The sequence below is a fragment of the Pipistrellus hanaki genome (genome assembly GCF_964339955.1).
Source record: "Pipistrellus hanaki genome assembly, chromosome: 16".
Taxonomy (NCBI): Eukaryota; Metazoa; Chordata; class Mammalia; order Chiroptera; family Vespertilionidae; genus Pipistrellus; species Pipistrellus hanaki.
This window is the reverse complement of record NC_140518.1, coordinates 17,569,128-17,591,315: the sequence shown is the minus strand read 5'-3', so window position 1 is coordinate 17,591,315 and position 22,188 is coordinate 17,569,128. Positions and strand designations below refer to the sequence as shown.

Below are 22,188 nucleotides of genomic sequence, written 5' to 3'. Positions count from 1 at the left end.
AACACCGATGAGAGAGAAACATTGATCAGCTGCCTCCTGCACACCGCCACCCCGTCCCCCCTCCCCCCCTCCAGGGATGTGCCTGCAACCAAGGTACATGCCCTTGACCGGAATCGAACCTGGGACCTTTCAGTCCGCAGGCCGACGCTCATCCACTGAGCCAAACCGGTTTTGGCATGTATAATAATCTTATATAATAAAAGGCTAATAAAGCCCTGATTGGTTTGGCTCAGTGGATAGAGCATCGATCTGTGGACTGAAGGGTCTCAGGTTCCCAGTTTTGATTCTGGTCAAGAGCACATGCCCAGGTTGCAGGCTTGATCCCAATGGGGGGCGTGCAGAGGGCAGCTGATCAGTGGTTCTCTCTCATCTTTGTTTTTCTGTCTCCCTCTCCTTTTTCCTCTCTGAAATCAATAAAAATATATATTTTTTAAAAGGCTAATATGCAAATTGACTGAACAGCAAATGAACAGTCACTATGATGTGCGCTGTCCACCAGAGGGCAGACGCTCAATGCAAGAGCTGCCCCCTGATGGTCATTGTGCTCCCACAGGGGGAGCATCACTCAGCCAGAAGCCATGAGCCGGGCTCACAGCTGGTGAGCACAGCAGCGGAGGCGGGAGCCTCTCCAGCCTCTGCGGCAGCACTAAGGATGTCTGACTGCTGGGGAACGAGCCTAAGCCATCAGTCGAACATCCCCTGAGGGCTTCCGGACTGCGAGAGGGCACAGGCCAGGCTGAGGGACACACACACACACACACACACACACACACACACACCCGGCCTCTAGTGCATTATATCTGCTACAAAGTGTAAAGAAAACAAATGGAATTCTATATCGATTTACCTGTGTCCACCATATTTATCACTTGCAAAAAAAAAAAAAAGTTTATGAGGTAGGTAGTTTTTCAAGTGAGGAAATTTTGATAAGAGTTTAAATTATTCAGCTGGGTGGCAAAGCCTGATTTAAACCCCTGTTCATCTAATTCTCAAGTTTAGGCTTTTCTCACTATACCTTGCTCTGGGTTGCTTCTGCTGCTGACAAATGTTGCCAATATATGGATTGACTTTCCATAGAATGTGGGGGCTACATTTTGGATAACAGAAGTTATCCAAAAGCCAGAAGTGTGAAGCGGGCACTAGGCTAATGTTTTTAAGCCAAGTATTAAATGGTGCTCCATGTTTGGGGATTTGGTAAGGCTTTAAAAGAAACAAACTGCCCTTTTTTCATGGTTGTACTAGAATTCTGTGCTGTGGTACCAAGGGAAAGGGCCAGCTATGTGGGTCTTTGACATTTGGACTTCTGAAAAGTAGAGTAAGTTTCTTATTTTTGGTCCATATTCCCCTTAACTCCTCTTTAAGATGGCCAAATGACATCTTGTATCCCTGGCCTTTGACTTACAAGTGACCATGGACAGAGCAGCTCTGAATTTGAGCTGCATGAAATATGGCACTGTTTCCCCACATTGGCTCCAGGCAGAAAGGCTGTCACATTTCCCCATGGTGCTGATCCCCGTCCTCTGTTTGGATTGTTCCTGGGGAGCTTATTGTCCCCATGGGAGAACTTTTACCTTTGGTCGCTGTATTGAGCAGCATTTCTACCTTTTGGAAATAAATTATGTTTTCAGAATTGCCTTGGCTGATCTGCACTAGAAATCACAGTCTGTCTTTAGCTGCAGCCCCACCATTAAATCACTCTGTGACTTTGGGCTGGGACTTCCCCTTCTGTACAGTGTGCATGATAATGCACCTCCACTGCAGGGGTATTGTGAGGGTTAAACAAGAGGTAACGTGTAAAAAAAGAAAAGAAAAAAATGTCTAGGCTAATTTTATTGCTCTGTTATTTCATGGTACAATATCCCTGAGTTTATACTCAGAGCAGTGTCACTTTCTGCTTAGAGGCTCAGGGTGTCAGTCAGAGCTTGGAAAATTTGAACAAACAGACTCTTTCCTCCATGAGGTATTTGAAATCATTTGGAAGGCATGGTTCAGGTTTCTCAGAATTGGTAGCCTCTTGCTGTGAGTGAGCTGTTGAGACTGGAAACCCAGCAAATATATTTGTCTGTTTTCAGAGCAGTTTTGTTTCCGGTCTCTGCTGTGGAGTCAGGTGAGGAAACTAGGTTACTAAGAGCCCAGGTTAGCCTTCCCACCTAAGAAACCTAATTGTCATGGCTCTTAAAGAGGCTGGGTTGATGCTCCCAACAAGAAACTGGAAGTGTTCTTTCTTTTTTTTTTTTTTTTTTTTAATAACTGCGGCACTTTGGGTAATTTATTTATTTTTATTTTTAAAATATATTTTATTGATTTTTTTATAGAGAGGACCAGAGAGGGATAGAGAGTTAGAAACATCGATGAGAGAGAATCATCGATCAATGCCTCTTGCACACCCCCTACTGGGGATGTGCCCACAACCAAGGTACATGCCCTTGACCGGAATCGAACCTGGGACCTTTCAGTCCGCAGGCCGATGCTCTATCCACTGATCCAAACTGGTTTCTGCTGGAAGTGTTCTTGATGGCCAGCTTATTAGATTGTCTTCTCTACACCTGGATCAGCCATATATTCTTAATGACTGGTTTCATGTGGAATATCGGAGTGTTTCTTGAAGGACATTGAAAATAATTAAACTCCTTAGAGACTATCTTTTAAAAAGCAACCCTCTCCACCACTCTTTGACTTTTCTGTAAGTATTTTTTCTCCGTTTCTGGGGTTTTTGGATTAGGGGAAGGAGCCAGCTGGCTCAAGAAGTTTACTCTGACAGCCACTGTAAGAGATGCTTGGTCTGAGCTGGCTGGATGTCTGCTCCTCTCAGGATGTACATTCTGGGCTGAACTCAAAGGTCTGTTTCTGTGATCTAGGCTCCCAAAACCCTGGACGAAGTTCACCTCCCCCTGGCTATGTGCCTGAACGGCAGCAGCGCATTGCCCGGCAGGGGTCCTACACCAGCATCAACAGTGAGGGGGAGTTCATTCCAGAGACCAACGAGCAATGTGTAAGTACAGGCTGGGGTGCGCCTGCGAGTGTGTCAGACCAGTGTTAAATTGGGGCATTCTTAGTGGGCATGGTGCAGAACTAAGTGACTCGAGTCCCATATAATAGCTCTTTTATAAACCAGTCCTGACAAAATATGGATTATGCCTTTCTAGGGGCAAAATATCAATTTGTGCCAAAAATGGGACCTAAACTACCTAGCCTTCTTGGGTGCTGAATATGCATTTAACCAAGTTCTTCTCTTCTATAGTTCTCTCACTGATGTCCTTGCAAAATACCACTCTACTATTTATATATTCCTTATAACTACCTTCATTTCCACAGTTTTAACATATGACCAAAGCTAAGAGATGGATTTTGTTTTTCATTAGCTATATTTTAGTTTTGCTTGTTTTTTGATAAAAGGTAGGATATAGCCCTGGCCACTATTACTAAGTGGTTAGAGCCTAAGCCTGCTCATGGAAAGATCATGGGTTTGATTCGGGGTCAAGGGCATGGAATCTCTCTTTCTCTCTCTCTCTCTCTCTCTCTCTCTCTCTCTCTCTCTCTCTCTCTCTCCCTCTCTCTCTCTCTCTCTTTCTCTCTCTTTCTCTCCCCCCCTCCTATTCGCCCCCCCCCTTCTCTTTTCCACTCTCTGAAAAGCAATGGAAAAAATATCCTCAGATGAGGATTAGCGGATTAACAACAAAATTTTTTTTCAAAGGTAGAAAGTATGCAATATCCAGATTACACTGCAGGATTAGTTACTTTGAACTTTTATGATGGAAAGCAGCTATATTCATTTTCTATTATTACATAACAAATTGCTACAAACTTAGTGGATTACAATAGCATATATTTACCTTATAGTTTCCTTGGGTTAAGAATCTAGTTATGACTTAGCTGGGTCTTACGTTCAGGCTCACACAAGGCTGCAATCAAGTGTTTGCCAGGCTGCATTTCTGGTAGAATCTGGTTTCTTCTGATCATAGTTTTTATTGGCTTTTGGCCAGTGGCCACTCTAAGCTTCTAGAAGTCACTTACAGTTCCTTGCCATGTGGCCCTCTCACAATATGGCAGCTTCTTCAAGGCCAGTGAAAGAGTCTCTTGCTCCAGTCTGCAAAGATGGAGTCTTATAAAATGTAACATAATCATAGAAATACCCAACATCCCATCTTCTCTGCCATAGTCTATTGACTAGAAGCAAGTTCTAAGTTCTGCCAGACGCAGGGAGATGGGATTATACAAGGCTGTGATTCACGGAAGGATCACTTTATGCTGGGTCCACCACAATGGCTAATCCATTTTAATGGCTAGCTTTTTTCTCTCTCTAAGACTTCTACATGGATATTTACTAATATAAGAGCTTTATTCATTAAGAGTCAAAACCTGAAACAACCTAAATGTTCATCTAAGAGAGAATGGATAAACTAATTGTATTATAGTCATTCAACAGAATATTAGAAAGGGTTATTTATTTATTTATTTATTTAATGAGAATGTTTCTGATTCTCAAATTTTATTTATTTATTTATTGATTGATTGATTATTAATCCTCACCCAAGGATATTTTTCCATTGGTTATATTTAGGGAGAGTGGAAGAGAGAGGGAAAGACAGAAATATCAATGTGAGAGAAACATATCAATTGGTTGTCTCCGACCAGGGCCAGGACCCGAGGAGCCAGCAAGCAAGGTATGTGCCCTTGACCTGGATCGAACCTGGGACCCTTTGGTCCACAGGCTGATGCTCTATCCACTGAGCCAGATCACCTAGGACTAGACAAGGTTTGTTTGTGTTTTTTTTAAAGAAACACTGATATATGCAACAATTTAAATGAATCTCACAGCATGTTGAGTTAAAAAAAAAAAAAAAAAAGGCTAGTCTTTTAACTAGTGGCTCACTTGATGAAAGTGGCATTTTGGCTTAGTGAACTCAGCAAGAGTGAGAACTCTGGCCTCATTTTGAAGTCTTTCTTTCTTTCTTTTTTTTTTTTTTTTTGTAATGTTCTTATTGATTTTTTTGAGAGAGAGGAAGGGAGACAAGAGAGAAACATCGATGAGAGAGAAACATATTAGGGATCGAGCTGTAACCTGGGCATGTGCCCTGACCAGGAATCAAACTGGTGACCTCTTGGTTCATAGTTCAGCACTCAATCACTGAACCACACCAACTGGGCCTCATTCTTCAGTTACCTTGCTTTGATTGCAAGAAGATCCAATCTTATAAATTTTGGGGTTTTGGTCTGGGAAGAGGAAATTTCTTAAGGGGTAAACCATCCAACAAAAGGGCCAGCAACATCAAATAGGGGATTTTACCAAAAACTACTCCTTGTAACTTTTTTTTCTCCTAAAAATGATTCGTATAACTTTTCTTTCCCCTTTAATAGCCAATCTCTATACAACATTATTTGAGCTATGTAAGCTGTGAGAGGCTCTTTACATGTCTTCTTTTTTCTTCTATATTTCTGCCCTCAGATAAATTTATGTTTAGAACAGTGACCTGGAGTGCTTTTAGCTGCATATTCCCTTCTTGAGTATTTTATTGACCATCCTTCCTGTTTTCTCTAACCAGAGCACTTCTGAATATCAGCTGTTCTAGGGGTGACTTAGGTATAAAATCTCAGAGATTGCAAATGAGTTTGATTGCTTTTGGTCTCCATCCCTCCCCATGGTCCTGTACCCTCATCCTTTTACTGCTTTCTTTTACCTGGCTGGTCCTCCAAGGCATAGGAGTATTAGACTCCTAGTAAGGACTTCTGGAAAGAGACCAAGAAAAGTGGTGGTTAGGGAATGCCTAGGTCATTCTCTCTTGAAGGCCTTTGGAAAATCCACTGCTTCTTGATAACTTGGCATGTTGTTATACTTGCCCATTCTCTCTTCTGTTAACTGCTCCTACTGAGCCAAATATGCATTTGATGGGTTACAAGCAATTCTTTCCATATTGGTTTTATCCACTTTGGAAAATCCTACATTCTTAGCAAGATTTGCAGTTTTACTTTGCCATTAATTTGTTTTAATTGGTATATATATATATATATATATATATATATATATATATATATATATATTTGATGTTTTTACAGAGAGGAAGGGAGAGAGAGTGCTAGAAATATCGATGAGAGAGAAACATCTATCAGCTGCTTCCTGAACACCCCCCACTGGGGATATGCCTGTAACCAAGGCACATGTCCTTGACCGGCATTGAACCTGGGACCCTTCAGTTCGCAGGCCGACACTCTATTCACTGAGCCAAACCGGTTTTGGCTGATTGGTAGTTTTTAAAAAATATGTCATATATGACAATATGATCTAGCAGGGGTCTTCAAACTACGGCCCGCGGGCCACATGCGGCCCGCAGAGGAGTCTGATCCGGCCCGCCAGGTTTTTTGGGCAGTGAGCGCAGCCGAGGTGTTACAGTAGGAATTAGTAGTTCATATAGTCCGGCCCTCCAGCTCTCTGAGGGACCGTGATCTGGCCCCCACTTTAAAAAGTTTGAGGACCCCTGAACGTGTTTGAAATTATGGGTGATATGGACCATAGTATTAAATGAGAAGAGATCATTTGAGTTGGAAACTAGTTTTATGAAAGTTATTAGTGAATTTTCATAATTCCAATGTTCTGCATTCCTGTCTGATCCAAAGTTAAACATGACATGTCATGTATATGTCATGTTTAACTTTGGATCAGATAGTGAGTACTCTTGCTAGTAGATAACCACTTCCCCCATGGACAAAATGAAGAGATTAGTTGGAGACAAATCTAATCTGAAGTCCTTTTGTTAATGCATTTGACTAAAGGCCAGAGAAACATTTTACCTTATATAGCTACGTATTGTTCCTAAGCAAGAACCAGGAACTGGGAAATTTTTTATCTGTATTAGCAGTCCTCTAACTGGTTTCATGACTTTAAACCATTCTCCTCAACTTTCTAGAACTGCAGTGGCTCATCTGTGAAGTGAGAGCAATACTTGTCTTTGTAAATTAGAGATTATGGAGTGTAAACAGAAGCATTATGATCCCACCCAAATGCACTGGAAGTTTCTGCAGGGTAGTACCATCTCTAGTGCCAGGCTCTAGCAGTCATAAGCCAAGAAAATGCCAACAAGAGAAGCAGCATCAGCTTTGCTCTCCTGGCAGAACTCCTTGGGATATCAGCCAGGCACTTTTCTCCCTCCTGGATACTTGCCTTTCAAACTTTAGGAGAGAATGGTACCTTCCTACTCATTCTTCTCACTGCACAGGCAGAGAAAGGGCGCTTTCATATTTTGACAAAAGGGATCATTTGCTGGCCTTGGCTAGGCCTTATAGCCCTCACTCACCTGGATTCAGGGATCTGGGCTGGGGTTTTATTGTATGACTTGCCTTGCAGATGCTGGATCCCCTGGACAGTGCTGAAAATTCCTTGTCGGGAAGCTGCCAATCCTTGGACAGGTCAGCAGACAGGTATGGGTTGTGGGGTTAGTACCTAGGCGTTTTGGAACTGATGGGCTGAGGAAATAGAGTTAGCTAGTATGTATGTTTCCACTCTAGACACTGGTCTTACATGCCCATGGTAAAAATGTGATTCTGGTAAAAAACCTCTCCTTAACTTTCCAAACACCATGTGAATGTTATGTTTATATAATTAGATGAATGTAATAGCTCAGCATAGCAGCTCACAGGTATTAAATGCTTGCTTTATTGTCTCTACATAATACATGCTGCTCTAGTACTGTTGGCCTCATTGCTGTGATCTAGACTGAGAAGCAGTGGACCTTCAGTGTTTTGGGGACAAAATTGAATTATCATCCATGGGTTCGCTTTTTTTTTAAGTGTTTCTGGTGGAATAAGAAAGTAGGATATAAAAAAAGAAAATAAAATGTCCAGACTGCCTAGCTTACACAGCCTGGTGTGTAATCTTGTTCTTGCTCTTTGGGAGGGGACAAGTGCTGTCCTTTACACGCCAAATGGTTCTGTGGAGCTGGTTTGCTCATCAGCAGGGGGTTGTTTTGAGTTGGCTTTGGCACTGATCCAGCCAGTCTCACCTTGACTTCGTTATGTCTAAGAGAATGTTTCATCACATCTGGCTGGGCTTAGAGCTACGGTCAGAGGCTGTGGGGCAAGTTTGTAGATTTTTCTTTTCTTTGTGTCACTGATTAATTGTTCCTGTGGGTACTGACCTTGTGACCATGACCAAATTGGTACTATGTCTTTCTTAACAGATCTGAACACTGGTGAGCGCTGCCGCCCCTCTAGACATAGAATAGATACAGTCATATTATAGTTGTTGATATCCAATTTTTAGCTTTGTTTGAGGCTTGCTACTACACACTGAGGGCTCTGCGAGGATAGGGACCAACTCCTAAGCTTTGTGGCCAAACTGGGATGTAGGGATGGGGGCAGCAGGACAGGACTGAAGAAGGTCTGAGTCTAGTCGTTGTAAGGGAAAGGACCATTCAGTTGGATTCTGGGAAAGACAGCTAAATTTACTCACTTGATTCTTGGGTTTTTCCTCCATCCCTCCCTTGCCTTTTTTTTTTTTCTTCTCCTTGGGAGTAAAACCCGATGACCTGGACTTCTTTCTTTGATGCCTGGCCTAACTTGAGCATACGGTTTCCATCTTCCCTTCACAGAATCTAGGCCAGGTGGACCCCAGCACTACCAAATATGAGTCAAGTAGCTTTGGATAAGTCCCTTAACCTCTCTCTTCCTCAGTTTCCTCATCTCCAAAATGGGATAGTGGTGTTTAGTCTTAAAGGAAGATGCTTGGTGGTGTTGCTATTTTTATTACTGCCCTAGGCAAGGCTTTTTGTTGTTCTTTTCAACTCCTCCATTACTAAGGTGGGAGGAAAGGGTAAGAAGGGAAAGTGCTGTGCAGCCAGAGTGGAGTTTAGTAGGACTGGAGGGGCCATCATTCAGGGTCCTGTCAGGTTTGGGTCTTAGGCTAGTAAAGAGAAGGTGCTTCTTTCCATGTAATGGCGTGTGAGGAAGTTAGAAAAGGGAGTCCGTCTGGAGTCTGGATATCCTGCCTTTTGCCCTGGTGAGCTGCTTTGGAAGTATGCTAAAGTCTACTCTGTGATTTTGTTTTGTTTTTTTCCAGTCCATCCTTCCGGAAATCACGAATGTCCCGAGCCCAGAGCTTCCCAGACAACAGACAGGAGTTCTCGGGTGAGTTCCCCAGAGCCCCAGTGAGCACCCAGGCTGCCTGGGTGGGGCTGCCTGCATTCTGCTTTTGAAAGCTGAGTTGGGAAGCCAGAACTGTGTTTTAAGTTGCCTTGGGCCTACTGATCTGAGGTCTCAGGTGTCCTGGGGGCTTAAATGGACCACTCACCATTGTCTACCCAGAAGCCAGTGATTTCTCTTTCTTACTCAGATCGGGAAACTCAGCTCTATGACAAAGGGGTCAAAGGTGGAACCTACCCCCGGCGCTATCATGTTTCTGTGCACCACAAGGACTACAATGATGGTGAGTGCATTGCCATCTGCTGGCTGCCTCAAAAAGGACATAGTTACAACTCTGCTGGGGAAAAGCCACTGCAAAGGGGTGGGCCAGGGAACTCCAGGTCCTGTGTTTCCTTGATTTCTGAGGAGCTGTGTTCAGACTTGAGGCCTTAGAAACAGGGAAAAACAAAAAAAGGGGAGAACCATTTTTGAACTTTGTCCTTTGTTTGAGTGTGCAGCCTGCTCCAGGGCAACAGCTCTCCATCGCCCTCTTCTGCCCTTTGGCAGCAGACGGAATGGAGCTTCTGCCGAGATTTAGGATTAGGATGCCAAGGAAAACACTTCAGCTGTGGATTGGCCTGTGAGTACTGTGGGGCCTGAGAAACAGCTCTGTGCCTTCCCTTTGGCCAGAGCTTCCTTAACCATCTCTGGCTGCTTCCTAATTCCTGCTTTTGTCCTGATTCTTAAGGTGTGTGGGACATAAGCCATTCTGGCATGAGTTAGGCAGGAAGGCAGATAGGATGGACTAGAGCTGGTCTTATGACCTGGTTTGCACATTCAGCTTCAGGACCAGAAGTCTGACTTACTCTACTCTGGCCCCTGCACCCCTTCAGGCAGAAGAACATTTCCCCGAATACGACGTCATCAAGGTAACCTGTTCACCCTGGTGCCCTCCAGCCGTTCCCTGAGCACGAACGGCGAGAACATGGGTCTGGCAGTGCAATATATGGACGCCCGTGGGCGCCTGCGGAGTTCGGACAGCGAGAATGCCCTCTCTGTGCAGGAGAGGAATGTGCCAACCAAGTGTAAGGAGCGGGCCCTCACTAGGAGGAGATTGGCCAGGGGATGCTCCGATGAGCTGCAGGTTGGGAAGCCAGTGAGTCTACGGGGTTGTCTGGCTCAGCAGTAAGCTGCTTTGGCTCATCCTCTCCAAACTGGAAGAGCCTGCAGGGGGACAGCAGACCCACTTCACCTTAGTCCTTCTCCACCTTTGTGTGACAGGCCACTTCCTCTCTTTGGTCTTTAGTTTTTCCATGTTTAAACTAAAAAGCAGTTTCCTTAATCCCTGCCATGTTAAGATATTTAGGGGCTTTGGAGATACAGGTGTTGGATCAATGCAGAAAAGCATTTAACCATGACTTCAGTCAGTTCTCTGTTTCTTGGGACTCAGGCCTGAAGGTCTGACTGACAGGGCACTAGGCCTGCTACAGGTGGGGGTGGAGATGATGCAGTCAGTTGTAATAGTGCCAGGTGATGGGGGATGCAGCCACAGTCCCATATAGAGCCTCTGGGGAATCAGGGAGGACATCAATAAATAATGTGCACAGACTAAAGCTCTTTCCTTCTGCTCTCCTGTAGCTCCAAGTGCCCCCATCAATTGGCGCCGGGGGAAGCTCCTGGGCCAGGGTGCCTTCGGCAGGGTCTATCTGTGTTATGACGTGGATACAGGACGTGAACTTGCTTCTAAGCAGGTCCAGTTTGATCCAGATAGTCCTGAGACAAGCAAGGTACTATCTTCCCCATGGTCTGACTTCCAGTTCCACCCTCTCAACCAAATACCAGTCTTTTTTGCACAAGCTAATTGCTTAAAAGCTACAGGTTGTTTCCTCCATTATTCTTCCTCCCACGTTCCCTTGCTGTCCACTGTGGCCCTGGCCAAGGAGTGAAGTGACTGTGGTCCAAAGAGCACCAGCACCCCAAGGAAGGATTGGATATGAAGAACTGAGTTTATGCCAAAGTACTAAGCAACCCAAAATGAGTGCCACCAAGAGTAGCCCATGCCTTCTCAAATGATGTCTCTTTCAGCCCAGGAAGGAGCCTGTCTTCATAGTTCAGCTTTGGGTGTGGCCTACACTCCAATCTGAGTGGATCAATACACGAGTTACTGAAGTACAGCAGTTACCAAGCACCCACAACACCTTCTCCCACCTCTTTTCCTCTTGCCTGTGTTGGAGTGCCACCATTCAAAGGGTTGCCCTGCACTGAGGCCAACAGCCAGACAGTTGAGAGAGTCCCCCGTTTCTCCAGCTAAAGTTCCCAAGGCAGACCACTCTGAGGACACTGACTAGGGCAAGCTGAGCTGCTCCCAGGCAGGCAGACCAGGGCCCTGAGAGCTGAGGTGACCACTGGCCTCTCCCCTAGGAGGTGAGTGCTCTGGAGTGTGAGATCCAGTTGCTGAAAAACTTGCAGCATGAGCGCATTGTGCAGTACTACGGCTGTCTGCGGGACCGCGCTGAGAAGACTCTGACCATCTTCATGGAGTACATGCCGGGGGTATGTGCCCCTGGTGTGTGTGAGATGCATAAGAGAGGGCCTCACCTGGGGTTCGGGCCTGCAGAAGGGATTCCTTCGACATGGGTTTGATCCAGAGGCTCACAGGAGAAGGTGAGGTGACAGCAGGGTGTGTAGTCAAGAAGGGCCTGCCTGTGGTCACAGTGACGGTGAGGGTGAGAAATGCTCCCAGGCTGCCTCACCTGAGGCTTCCAGGATGGCTGCACTGTCCACTAAGGATTGCCTTTCCCGGGGCAGTGGGACCCCTTCTGGATTTGAGTCGTATGGTGCTTGAAGGAAAGGCTGTCTCACACTTTTCCCCAAGCTGCCCAGCAGTCCCTAGCAAAGTGTCTGGTACATTGCAAGAGGGAATTGGATCTATCACTTATTTACTGCAATGCTGGGGGCTAGAAATAGCCTTGCCCCTCTCCTGCCACCTTCCTGCAGTGACTCCCTCTGCCTTCTGTGGCTGTAGGGCTCAGTGAAAGACCAGTTGAAGGCCTATGGCGCCCTGACAGAGAGTGTGACCCGAAAATACACCCGGCAGATCCTAGAGGGCATGTCTTACCTGCACAGCAACATGATCGTTCACCGGGACATCAAGGGTGAGTAGGGGCAGGCCCTGGGGTCCCCAAGACCTGGTCGCTTGACCATTTTCAAACTTTCTGAAAAGTAGGACCCTAATTGCTTTCTTGGGGAATTGGTGTGAAGATCAGTTGAGCAATTTGGAAAAATATTGCAGAATAAAGTGCTCAGCAATGTTGACCATGGTAATAATTATTTCGTGCTATAAGGCTGAGGCTGTTTGCCCTGTACAATTCACATCTAATTCATGATAGCCCCATCCTCCCAGCAGCCCTGTGACCTGGGAGGGAGGGAAAGAGGGAGGAAAAAGGCCTGAGGGTTCAGGGTTGCAGGCTCTGCTCTTTCATGCCTTAGGAGCCAACATCCTCCGAGACTCTGCCGGGAATGTGAAGCTGGGGGACTTTGGGGCCAGCAAGCGCCTGCAGACCATCTGCATGTCAGGCCCGGGTATGCGCTCGGTCACCGGCACACCCTACTGGATGAGCCCTGAGGTCATCAGCGGCGAAGGCTATGGAAGGAAAGCAGATGTGTGGTGAGCACTACGAGCATGCTGGGACCCCATCTCCCTGTCTGGGCTCTGTGGCCCCAACTTACAAATGAGCTTTGGATTCTCTGGTGCGGAGGGAGGGAGGGAGGGAGGGAGGGAGGGAGGAAGGGAGGGTCCACCTCTTGCCAACTAGATCAGGATACAGAGGTGGTGGTATGTATTAACTTCAAATAAGAAATGTTATTGCTGGGAACTTATGCTGTGGGAAACATCCCTGATCTTTGCTAAAATAGAGCTTGAATCCATTCTGAGGGCCTGTATCAGCCCTAAACACTAGCAGGCGTTTCCCTAATGCTCAGACGGCTTGCATTTGCTCCCCTGAACTTTATGTCCATCCTCTGAAAGGGCCTGGAAGGCTCTTCCTCTTGGAACATTTTTGTGATGGGCTGAGTGACGGTCCCCTGAAGATGTCCAAGTACTAACTCCTTTGACCTGTTAATGTTACCTTATATGGCAGAAGGGCCTTTGCAGATGTGATTAATTTAAGAATATTGAGATGGGAAGAACATCCCAGATTATCCAGGTGGGCCAGCATAATCAACAGGGTCCTTATAAAAGGGAGGCAGGAGATCATAGTGGGTAGTAAGTGTGAGAGTGTAAGCAAGAGGTTGGGAGTGGTGCAAGAAAGGGGCCATGAGCCAAGGAATGTAGGCAGCCTCTAGAAGCTGGAAGAAGCAAGGAAATTCTCCCCTCAGAGCTTCCAGAAGGAGCCATCTCCACTGAGACTTTGACGTTAGCCCAGTGAGACTGATTTTAGACTTCTGACCTCCAGAACTAGAATAAGTTTGTATTGTTTTTTATGCCATTAGGCTCATTTGTAAAGCAGGCACATTTGATACAGTAGCAATAGGAAACTAATATAGTTATCTTGGAGCTCTTTCTGTCCATACTAAGTGGTTCTCTTCCCCAGTCTCAAGAAGTATCCAAGTAGGTATAGGTTGATGAAGCTGTGTGGATAAGGCTGGTAGTTTTTTGAATCCTCTTCTGGCATTGAGGACCCTCTTTAGCAGTGGTCTGTGAGGTCCGAAAGGTTGGCGGCCACTGGTTTAAGGAAACCTTTGGAGCAGCGGTCATGAACCGGTGGTCTGGGGACCACTGGTGGTCCATGAGGTCTGAAAGGTTGGCAACCGCTGCTCTGTAGGGTGTTGATCCTCACCGTGGCCCATCCCGCCTCAGGGTGTTTCTGAGAAAAGCACCTCCTTTCACAGCAGTGGGCAGAGCAGCTGGGTGCCCAGGATGGCCAAGAGGTGACATGGAGTTCTCTCTCTCCAGGAGCCTGGGCTGCACTGTGGTAGAAATGCTGACGGAGAAACCACCTTGGGCAGAGTATGAAGCCATGGCCGCCATTTTCAAGATTGCCACGCAGCCCACCAACCCTCAGCTGCCCTCCCACATCTCTGAGCACGGTCGGGACTTCCTGAGGCGCATTTTTGTGGAGGCCCGACAGAGACCTTCGGCCGAAGAGCTGCTCACACACCACTTTGCACAGCTTGTGTACTGAGCTCTCAAGGCCACGCTGCTGCCAGCTGCCCCTGCTGCAGGGCAAGGGGCTGCTATGGGACTCAGCAAAGTTGCTGCTTCTCCCAGGCAAGGCTGAGGACCATGGAACTACAGTCCAGCCAGCGTTTGTCTGTGCCCCTTCTGCCACTGGGGCTCAGAACCAGGGTGGGGTGGCTGCAGCCTCAAGGACTGGAAGCCCCCAGCCTGCCAGACCCGAGACCTCCAGCCTCGTAAGCTCAGCATGGAGGGCAAGGGGCTAGGAACAGTGTGCAAGGTGCCATGGTCTCCACCATTGGGGCTGTGTCCTGACACTGCAATCAGCTCCAGAGCCCTGGGTCTGGGGCACAAGATGGACACGAGGGTCCGAATAGTGTTACTTTCATTCGAGTGTTATTTTGTTTCTCCTCCCCATGTCTGGAGATCACCAGGGCATCTCTGGGCTGGATGAGCCCACCCAAGCCTGAGGTAAAGCCCAGCGTCCTGCAGCCAATGGAAGGCAGAGGCCTGGGCTGCACTCCCCTGGAGCCCCCAGGTCAGCTTGCCAGTCCCTTCCTTACCAAAGATGAATGAAGCAATGTTATGCTGCCTTATTCAGGGAAGGAGGACCTGTCCTACCTGCCCTGTGACCCTGCCTTCCCAAGCAGGGGCCTGAGATGTGGAACTGCCCACTAAGGGGCAGTTTTGTCAATGCAATTGTCTGTTTTACAAGTTGGAGTCACTCTTATGCTGTACCCAGTTTCTAAACTGGAGACTGTCCCCTCTGGGTTCTGAGTCCCCCTGCTGTGGGCCCAGGCCTCGGGCTGGATTGGAAAGAGCTGAAGGTAATGGCCTTTGTGCTCCTGGCCTGGCATCTGTTCCCACACTGCAGCGGACAGGAAGATGGCCAGCACACTGAGAGCGTAGGCTAGCCAGGGGAGTTGTATCAGGCTGTCTGTGAGTATGACCCTGCTAGGCCAGAGCCCTCCAACTGGTAGAAGGGAGAGCCCCTGTGATGCCACCGACCATGTCTAAAACCGCCAGCTCTGTTCCTCCTTGGCCTGCCTTGCCCATCCCCACGAGGTCTCACCCTCTTTCCCTTGTTGCTCCTCCCTTGGCGGAGGAATGGCATCAGGGGTCTGGGAGCCAGTATCTCCAAGCAGCTTAGAGTTGGCCTTATTTACCTCAGCCTGGGCGCTAGTCCTTTCTTCTGGCCCCTCCCCTCCAAAATGTGCCTATTGCTAGAGCTCCTCCCTCTCAACACCCAGTTTCCTTGGGAGTTGTCATTAAAGAAAAAGAAAAAAAAGTAGCCAGTGCCCAGGGATGGGTGTCTCCAGGGAGCTGAGGATTAGCGCCAGGCAGCTCATTGCCAGCCATGCCCACGTCCCTGTGGGCACCAGAACAAGCCAAAGCCTTCGTTGTATGTTGACGATGCACTTTTATGAATGTAGTTTCTATCGCTGTTTTTAGCCTTTTCACATCATGTAATGTGAGGCCTTGTACTTGTTAATTTATATCTCAGATCATATTTGGTGGTTTATATATATCACTTCTAGACTGTTACAGGTGATGGATGCCTCAAGAGAGAAAAATGAAAGGTTTTACAGGAATGTGTTGCATGGTGCCAGTTGGGCCTGGGCCCATTTCCATCCTCTTCTCCCAGGGGTCTTTGTCAGGCACCCCAGCCCGGCCCTAAGACAGCGAGCATATGCTCCTGCCTCCACCTCGGCCCTTGCCCAGGGTGGGGACCAGCCCCTCATCTCGACCAAAGCTGTGTAGTGGCAGCTCGGCCTCTCCACAACCCTGTCCTGATGGCTCCACCACTCTTCTTGGGCCCTCACCCCTGTCCTGTCTCCATTTTCTAAGAGGAAACAGAGCATGCGCAGTGCCGGAGCTGACAAGATGAGACGACTCTGTGTCCCAGGTTCAGGCTCTCACAGAGCCCCCGCTCCCCCCACCCCAGGGTCTTACTTCACAGGGAATGTTTTTAAAAATTAATTTGCAAACAAGCCAACAAGCCATGCACTCAAAACAAAAAAACCAACAACCAAGACCCTGATATTTGTGCCAAAAATGTGGACATGCTGGATCAGCATCCTCAGGACCAAGCTATTGCTTAATTTTAATTTATTATTAAATAGCCCAGATGAAAAGTTGTGGGCTTAGAACAGTCTGGGCCTAAAGGTTCTGAAGGGCAATTCCCAGCAGCTCCAGGTTGCTGTGGGAAGGGCCTTGTGCCATTTGCTCATCATTCCGTGGGGTGTCAGCCTTGGCCAACCCAACAGAGGCCAGAGCTGGGGAGAGTCTGCCCTCTGCCACCCTCCTGCCCCTCCCACCCACCTCAGCTCTGTGTCTGTGTCTGAATTGTGGGTCTTGCAGAAGAACCTGCAGCCATAGTTATTTGACTATATCTTGACCGAGGGCTTGCAGAGCAAAGCCAGGCCAGTGTCGTGCATTACTTAAAATAAAAAGGGATCATTTATACCCAAGGGGTCCGGTGACGATGCTTTTGGTTGAACGTGGAGGGAGCAGGTGTTTGCCTGGGAGGTGCCAGGCATAGTGCCTGTTAACAAATGTGGGCCCCTGAGCAGAGAGCTTGACTCCAAGAGGTGGTTCTGGGATGGGACGACTTGGCTGGTACCACTGCTGAGATGGCACCTCCCCTTCCTGCTTCCAGCTCTGCTGAGGGCTGACTTACTGACATGGCACTGTCAGTCCCCTGTCACGTGGCTGGGTTCCCAGCACCTTTATGGCATCTAGTAGTCTTCCCAGCCTACCGAGTCTTCCCTCAGTCCCATCCTTTCAAGGCAGGAATCCAGTGCCTCCCCCTGGTCTATGTGGCTGTTGCTGAGCTCTGGGCAGTGAGACCATCCTTGTCCCCATCTAAGTCGGGCCTGCCTTGAGTGAGGCTCTCAGAGGACCCATTCTGCTTACTGTTAGCTCTGCTGTTTCGAGGAGCCAAGTCTACTTCCACACAACAGTGGCCCATCTGCCACCAGTTTGAGGGCTCGCATAAGGCCACTTAAGAACTTCAGTTCTATGGGGCAGTGGCAGTAAGTCCCCAGGAGCCTGCCCTCTTGCTCTACCAACTTCCATAGCTCACAGGCAATTTGGGGAAATAGGGACAGCTGGGCTGGGTGTGGGGGGTCCTCCAAGTGTGCCTTGTCCCTCAGAGGGGGCAGGAAAGTTGTTTGGACTACCTGGGACTAACCATGGCTGCCCTCATTGGAGCTTGAAAAAGCAGGGTGAGATATGCTGATTCTCTCCATCCCTTACTGATTCCAGGACAAAAGGGGCCCAGACCAGGGCTCAGCAGAAGGGTTCTGCTTTCTACCCCCACATATTGAAGTGCAGTGAAGCCAGGAACCATCACGCACTGATGCCTGACCCTCTTAACCAACACCAAGGCTGAAGGACAAAGGAGTCTGTTATAAATCCAGAGGTCTTACAGCACGGAGACGTGGCTGGAAGAGGACACCCTTTTTCTCAGGCTGACTGGTATTTCCGATACCCATCACTGTCCCCCATCAAGGCCAGATGTGCTCTGTGCCGACTGTGCCCTCCCCCCTTCACCTTAGCATGGTGAATCTGTGTCCCGGCCCCCTGCCCCCCAGCCAATCAGACCACATAACAGAGTCAGGATCCGTTGAAACATGTTTAAAACGGGGTTGATCACAAGTCAGAACCGGCAGAAACGAGAAGAGGAAGGGAGTGTGGCCCCCACCAGACTTTGTGGCTCTCAGCCTGGCAGGTGCTTTAGCTTCTGCTTCTTGATATGTGTGGGCGGCGTGCGATGGTCCCAAGCCCCACCGGGGCATGCCCTGCCAGACAGAGCCCTGGGGGCACTGCGAGGCCCAGCAGAAGCTAGCTCTCCTCCCTCCAAAGTCTCCATGGCTCAGAACCAGGCTAAGGACAGAGGTAGATGGGGAGACAAAGGGCCCACACAGGGCCCCAGGTGGCAGTGAGGGAGCTTAGGACCCTGAGGGGGCATGCTGACTCCTGGCTGGAGAAAAGGCACCTAGATAAGGAAGCTGGGCTTGGGGGCCTCCCGGGGAGCCAGGGGGTTAGATGAGAGAGGGCGAAAGAAGCAGGAAGCAGGGTGGTGAGCAACCCCCAACCCTGGTTCCCAAATCCTCACCCTCTGAGGGAGAACGAAGGAATCCTGGAGCAGAGCCCTGCCTCCATAACCCTCTGCTGGAACAAGATGGCCTCATCCCCTTCCCACCGTCTCCCCCCCGTGAGCTCAGGTCCAGTCTCTCCACACTTCCCACTGTCCTGCTCCAGGCCCTCGCCAGAGGGAACGGATGGTCAGAGGGCCTTAGGCTGTCTTGGTGCTGGGGTCCACCTCCTTGTGGGCCCAGAGCTCCTTGTGCTGCTTCCGGCCGAAGCCCTCGTCGTAGTTGCCTTTGCTCTTAAACAGCTGCTGAAAGTGGGGTTTGCAGTAAAACTCTCCATGCAGTGCCGCGTAATTGCCCAGGCTGCAGAAGCAGAACAACTGTGGTCAGGTCGGGTGAGGGCTGGATGGCGGGCAGGGGCAGGGGCAGGGCAAGGGCGCACCTCAGCTTGGAGTGGCAGTGCTTGCAGCAGAAGCAGGAGTTGTGGAAAATGAGCTTGTCCGCCACCAGCCTCTCCATGGGGTACACAGTCTTCTGGCAGGAAGCACAGGTCTCTTTCACCTGGGCCCGCAGGCTGAAGGACTGTGGGGGAGAGACTCAGCCAGGGGTCTGACCAGCGCCCATCCCTCCCTCCATCCCCAACACCACTCCCGGGGTGGGGTCCTACCTTGGAGCGCTGGACAGTGCTGGGGCCGCCGCCGCCTTTGGCTTCCTGAGGGAGAGGGCCAGTCAGGGCAGGGGCCGCTGAGATGCCCCAGCCTTCACTGGGGTCACCAGCCCAGATCCCAGGGGCACTGGAGGGGGGAGGGGAAGGGTGGTAGGCAAACACTGCTCCGCACCCCTTCATCCCCAGGCCAGACCCCTGACCCGGGGTGTCCTCCCACCCGGCTGGTCACCTACATGAGAGGGGGTGGCCGGGGCGGCTCCTGCGGCCTGGAACATGGCTGATTGGAAGAGATGGTGGCCCGGGCTGGGACGCGGCACCCGCTGCGTTCTGCAAGGGGAAGTCGGTAGGTCAGGCCCCACAAGCCCTTCCCAGGCCTGCAGGGTGGGGGTGTTTACAGGCAAGGGGGGCGGGGGGCTGCGGTTGGGACTTTCCCAAGTCATTTCCTGTTGCTCTGGGTCTTGCCACTTCCGCCCCTCACCCCGTCCCCCTTCTCCCGCCAGCCCCCCACGCTGCTCCCCCGGGGCGGGGGCTCCTGAGTGGAACCATATGTCGGGGCCTGAACAGGGCGGCTGAGGAGGGGGCTGTGCACAGCCCCGGGAGCGCCTCGCGGAGCGGGACCGCTGGGGTGGGGGTGGGTGGGAGTGGGTGGGGGTGAGGGAGGTCAGGAGAGGGCGGGCCGGCAGGGCTGGGGCGACATCGCGCTGCCCTGGCCTGACCCCAGCCCGACGCAGCCCAGCGTGGGGCCGCGGGGCCGAGGGGCCGAGGGGCCGAGGCCGCCGGCTCCCCAGCCCGGTCCCCCCGCCCCTGGACAGCGCTCTCCGGCCAGGCCCGCTGCGCGCCCCGCCTCTCCGTCCCCAGACCCCGCGCGGGCGCGACCCCACACCCGGGATCCCGCGGACCCTCCGAGGGGAATATGGCCCCCTCCCGCCCGGCGCCTTGTCCCGGGGGCCGCCTGCTGGCCTCGGGGCTCCGGAGCGGCGCCCCCCGCCGCCCCCCTAGGCGCCCGGTTTGCGAGCCGGTGCAGCCCCCACCCCGGCCGCCCGCCGAGTCTCACCGGGTCCCGCCGAGGCCGCGGGCGGGGGGTCGGTCTCCGGGGGGCGCTCCCAGCGCGAGGCGGGCGCGGGCGCGAGCAGCCACCACTCGCTGTGGCTCCCGGCGCCCCCGCCGCCGCCGCCTTATCGCGGCGCCGCCCCCGCCGCCCCCGCCGCGCGCCCGCCCATTGGCTCCGCCGCGCCCGGGGCCGCCCCCGCCCGCGCCGCCGCCGGCCCCTCCGCGCTTTGTCTTCCCCGCCCGCCGTCCCCCTTTGTCTGCCCGCTCCCCCCGCTCCCCGCACCCCCTCCGCCCCCCACCCGGCCCCGCGAACCCGGGCCCCCGCCGGCCGCCGCGGGCGGAGGCAGGGACAGAGCCCGGGGCCGCGGGCCGCGGGTGGGGACGAGTTCGGGCTGAGACCCGGGGTCGCGGGACAAATGGCGAACCGGGCTTCCCATGGGCCTTTCGGTGCCGGGTTCCCCCAAGTTGGCTCCGAGGTGCAGGCCCGACCGCCCCGTTCCCGGCCGGCGCTCCGTGGACCTGTGTCCGGACCCCGCAGGGCCGCCCCGGGGTCCCGGCCTGGGGCCTCGCGCCCTCCCACCGGGGGCAGCCCCGCCTGCTCGCCCCGGGAAAGGTGGCGGCGGTGGCCGAGCACGCGGTCTCCCAGCCCGGCCTCCAGGCTGCGAGGCCCAGCGGCCGCGGGGGCCGGGGACTCCGACCAGCCACCGCCGCCCGCGCTCCGCCGGACCGGCTGCACGAAGGCCCGAGGCACCTGAGACCCCCAGACCAGGGCCCGGAGGCGACTGCCTTTGGTGACCCCCAGCATTGGTCCTCGGAGTCTGACGGTTCTGTGGCCACATTGTGTGGGATTAGTCACCCCTGGCCCCTCAGGGGAGGAGATCGCCATCCCTAAGACAAGCAGACCTCGGCAATACAGGGGGCGAGGCTGAGGTTTGAAGTGTTTGGTCCATGGGAAACAGCTGGGGAAGCCAGGCCTCCTGACCCGCTCTACCCCTGCCCTCCGGCCACGCCGGCGGAGCCTGCTCCGGCCCACAGCGCAGGTCAGAGGCAGCGCCCAGGCGTAGGTGCCCGGACCCTGCTCCGGCCCACAGCGCAGGCCTGAGGCAGCGCCCACGAGGTAGGTGACCTCCCTCAGCTGTGCGGGAGCCGTGCCCTCCAGGATAGACCTTCGCTGGGAGGGCGGGTCCTGCGGGCACAGGATGCAAAGCTCTGCCTGACACCAGGCTGCAGGCTGTTTGACGAAGCTCAGCCCTAAACATAGCTCGTTCCCACGCGGCAGGAATAGAACCCGCGGCCCACACTTGTCAGGGAGCGCACGCAGCACCTCCGCCCCTGCAGGGAGGCGAGGCAGCAGGCTTCCCGGCCCCAGCTGCTCTTGGCTCGCCCAGCGGCCCACTCCTCGGCCCACACCGCCCTTCACTTTCCTCCTCTCCCGAGGGTCTGTGTTAGCGTTGAGCTGCAGGCCTGAGGACTCCCTGGATGGGTGAGAAACTTTCCCGCCAGGTTTCCTGCCATCAGGTTCTCAAAGGGGCCGGAATGATTTTAAAAGGGTGAAGCCCTCCCTCCGGGACATAGGGATTAGGCTGCAGTCAGGGAAAGTCAGGGGGGCTTGACCAGGAGGCCCCCTTGCCCTGCCCAGGTCCAACTGCAGGGAGCTGCTGCAGTCAGCAGTTTGGCTTAAGAATGAGCTGACAAGCAAGGTGAAGAAAGCAGCTTACAAAGAAAACCAGCTGAAAATGATGTTAGGAAAGGGGAACTTGAGGTTTAAAGAAGAAATACAGAGCTGGGCAGGAGAGAGAAGGGTTGGAAATGTGACCTGACCTCACACACTCCAGGTCAGGCCTCCACACCCCACCTCATGGTTGGGGTCATTCCTTCACACCCACCCCTGTAACTGCCAAAGGAAGAGGCTTTTTTCTTGGTTAAGCTGATGTTACCATCGAGGAGGAAAGGGAGAGCATCTGATGCTGCAAAGCGGCTTCAGGAAATAGGGAGGGGCGCTTCCTTAATCTCACATCTGAAGGGCCTCACCCAGTGCGGGGCCCCTCACCCCTGAGGGGCTGGCAGGGGGGGGGGAAGGTGCCAGC

At 51.7% G+C, this 22,188-nt stretch overlaps 2 protein-coding genes across 3 annotated transcripts in view; one reads left to right on the top strand and one right to left on the bottom strand.

Annotated features, from left to right (window-relative positions):
- MAP3K3 (mitogen-activated protein kinase kinase kinase 3) overlaps positions 1 to 16,753 on the top strand; it is a 61,322-nt gene extending 44,569 nt beyond the window's left edge. Inside the window, exons 7-16 of one of the 2 annotated variants that reach the window (XM_084863779.1) lie at positions 2,859 to 2,992; positions 7,340 to 7,413; positions 9,050 to 9,117; positions 9,323 to 9,415; positions 10,005 to 10,196; positions 10,750 to 10,898; positions 11,533 to 11,664; positions 12,137 to 12,266; positions 12,601 to 12,778; positions 14,066 to 16,753. In XM_084863779.1, the coding sequence (XP_084719905.1) occupies positions 2,859 to 2,992; positions 7,340 to 7,413; positions 9,050 to 9,117; positions 9,323 to 9,415; positions 10,005 to 10,196; positions 10,750 to 10,898; positions 11,533 to 11,664; positions 12,137 to 12,266; positions 12,601 to 12,778; positions 14,066 to 14,294 (1,379 nt within the window). In that variant the 3' untranslated portion in view covers positions 14,295 to 16,753. The remainder of the gene's footprint in view (positions 1 to 2,858; positions 2,993 to 7,339; positions 7,414 to 9,049; positions 9,118 to 9,322; positions 9,416 to 10,004; positions 10,197 to 10,749; positions 10,899 to 11,532; positions 11,665 to 12,136; positions 12,267 to 12,600; positions 12,779 to 14,065) is intronic. The other variant, XM_084863778.1, reaches the window with a different exon arrangement.
- A 1,152-nt stretch (positions 16,754 to 17,905) lies between these two features.
- LIMD2 (LIM domain containing 2) lies at positions 17,906 to 20,245 on the bottom strand. The gene is made up of 5 exons (XM_084863792.1): positions 20,106 to 20,245; positions 19,285 to 19,378; positions 19,052 to 19,096; positions 18,827 to 18,966; positions 17,906 to 18,747 (listed from the first exon to the last, which is right to left on the bottom strand). Exons 2-5 carry the CDS (start codon positions 19,324 to 19,326, stop codon positions 18,588 to 18,590), a joined length of 387 nt encoding a protein of 128 aa, XP_084719918.1. The 5' UTR covers positions 19,327 to 19,378; positions 20,106 to 20,245; the 3' UTR covers positions 17,906 to 18,587.
- Between the last annotated feature and the right edge of the window lie 1,943 nt (positions 20,246 to 22,188).

Coding starts and splice junctions, on each gene's coding strand:
- LIMD2 (XM_084863792.1), bottom strand. CDS start 19,326: ATGTTCCAGGCCGCAGGAGCCGCCCCGGCCACCCCCTCTCAT. Junction 19,097..19,284: donor CCCCGGCCACCCCCTCTCAT/GTAGGTGACCAG, acceptor CCTCTCCCTCAG/GAAGCCAAAGGCGGCGGCGG. Junction 18,748..18,826: donor CACTGCCACTCCAAGCTGAG/GTGCGCCCTTGC, acceptor CTGCTTCTGCAG/CCTGGGCAATTACGCGGCAC.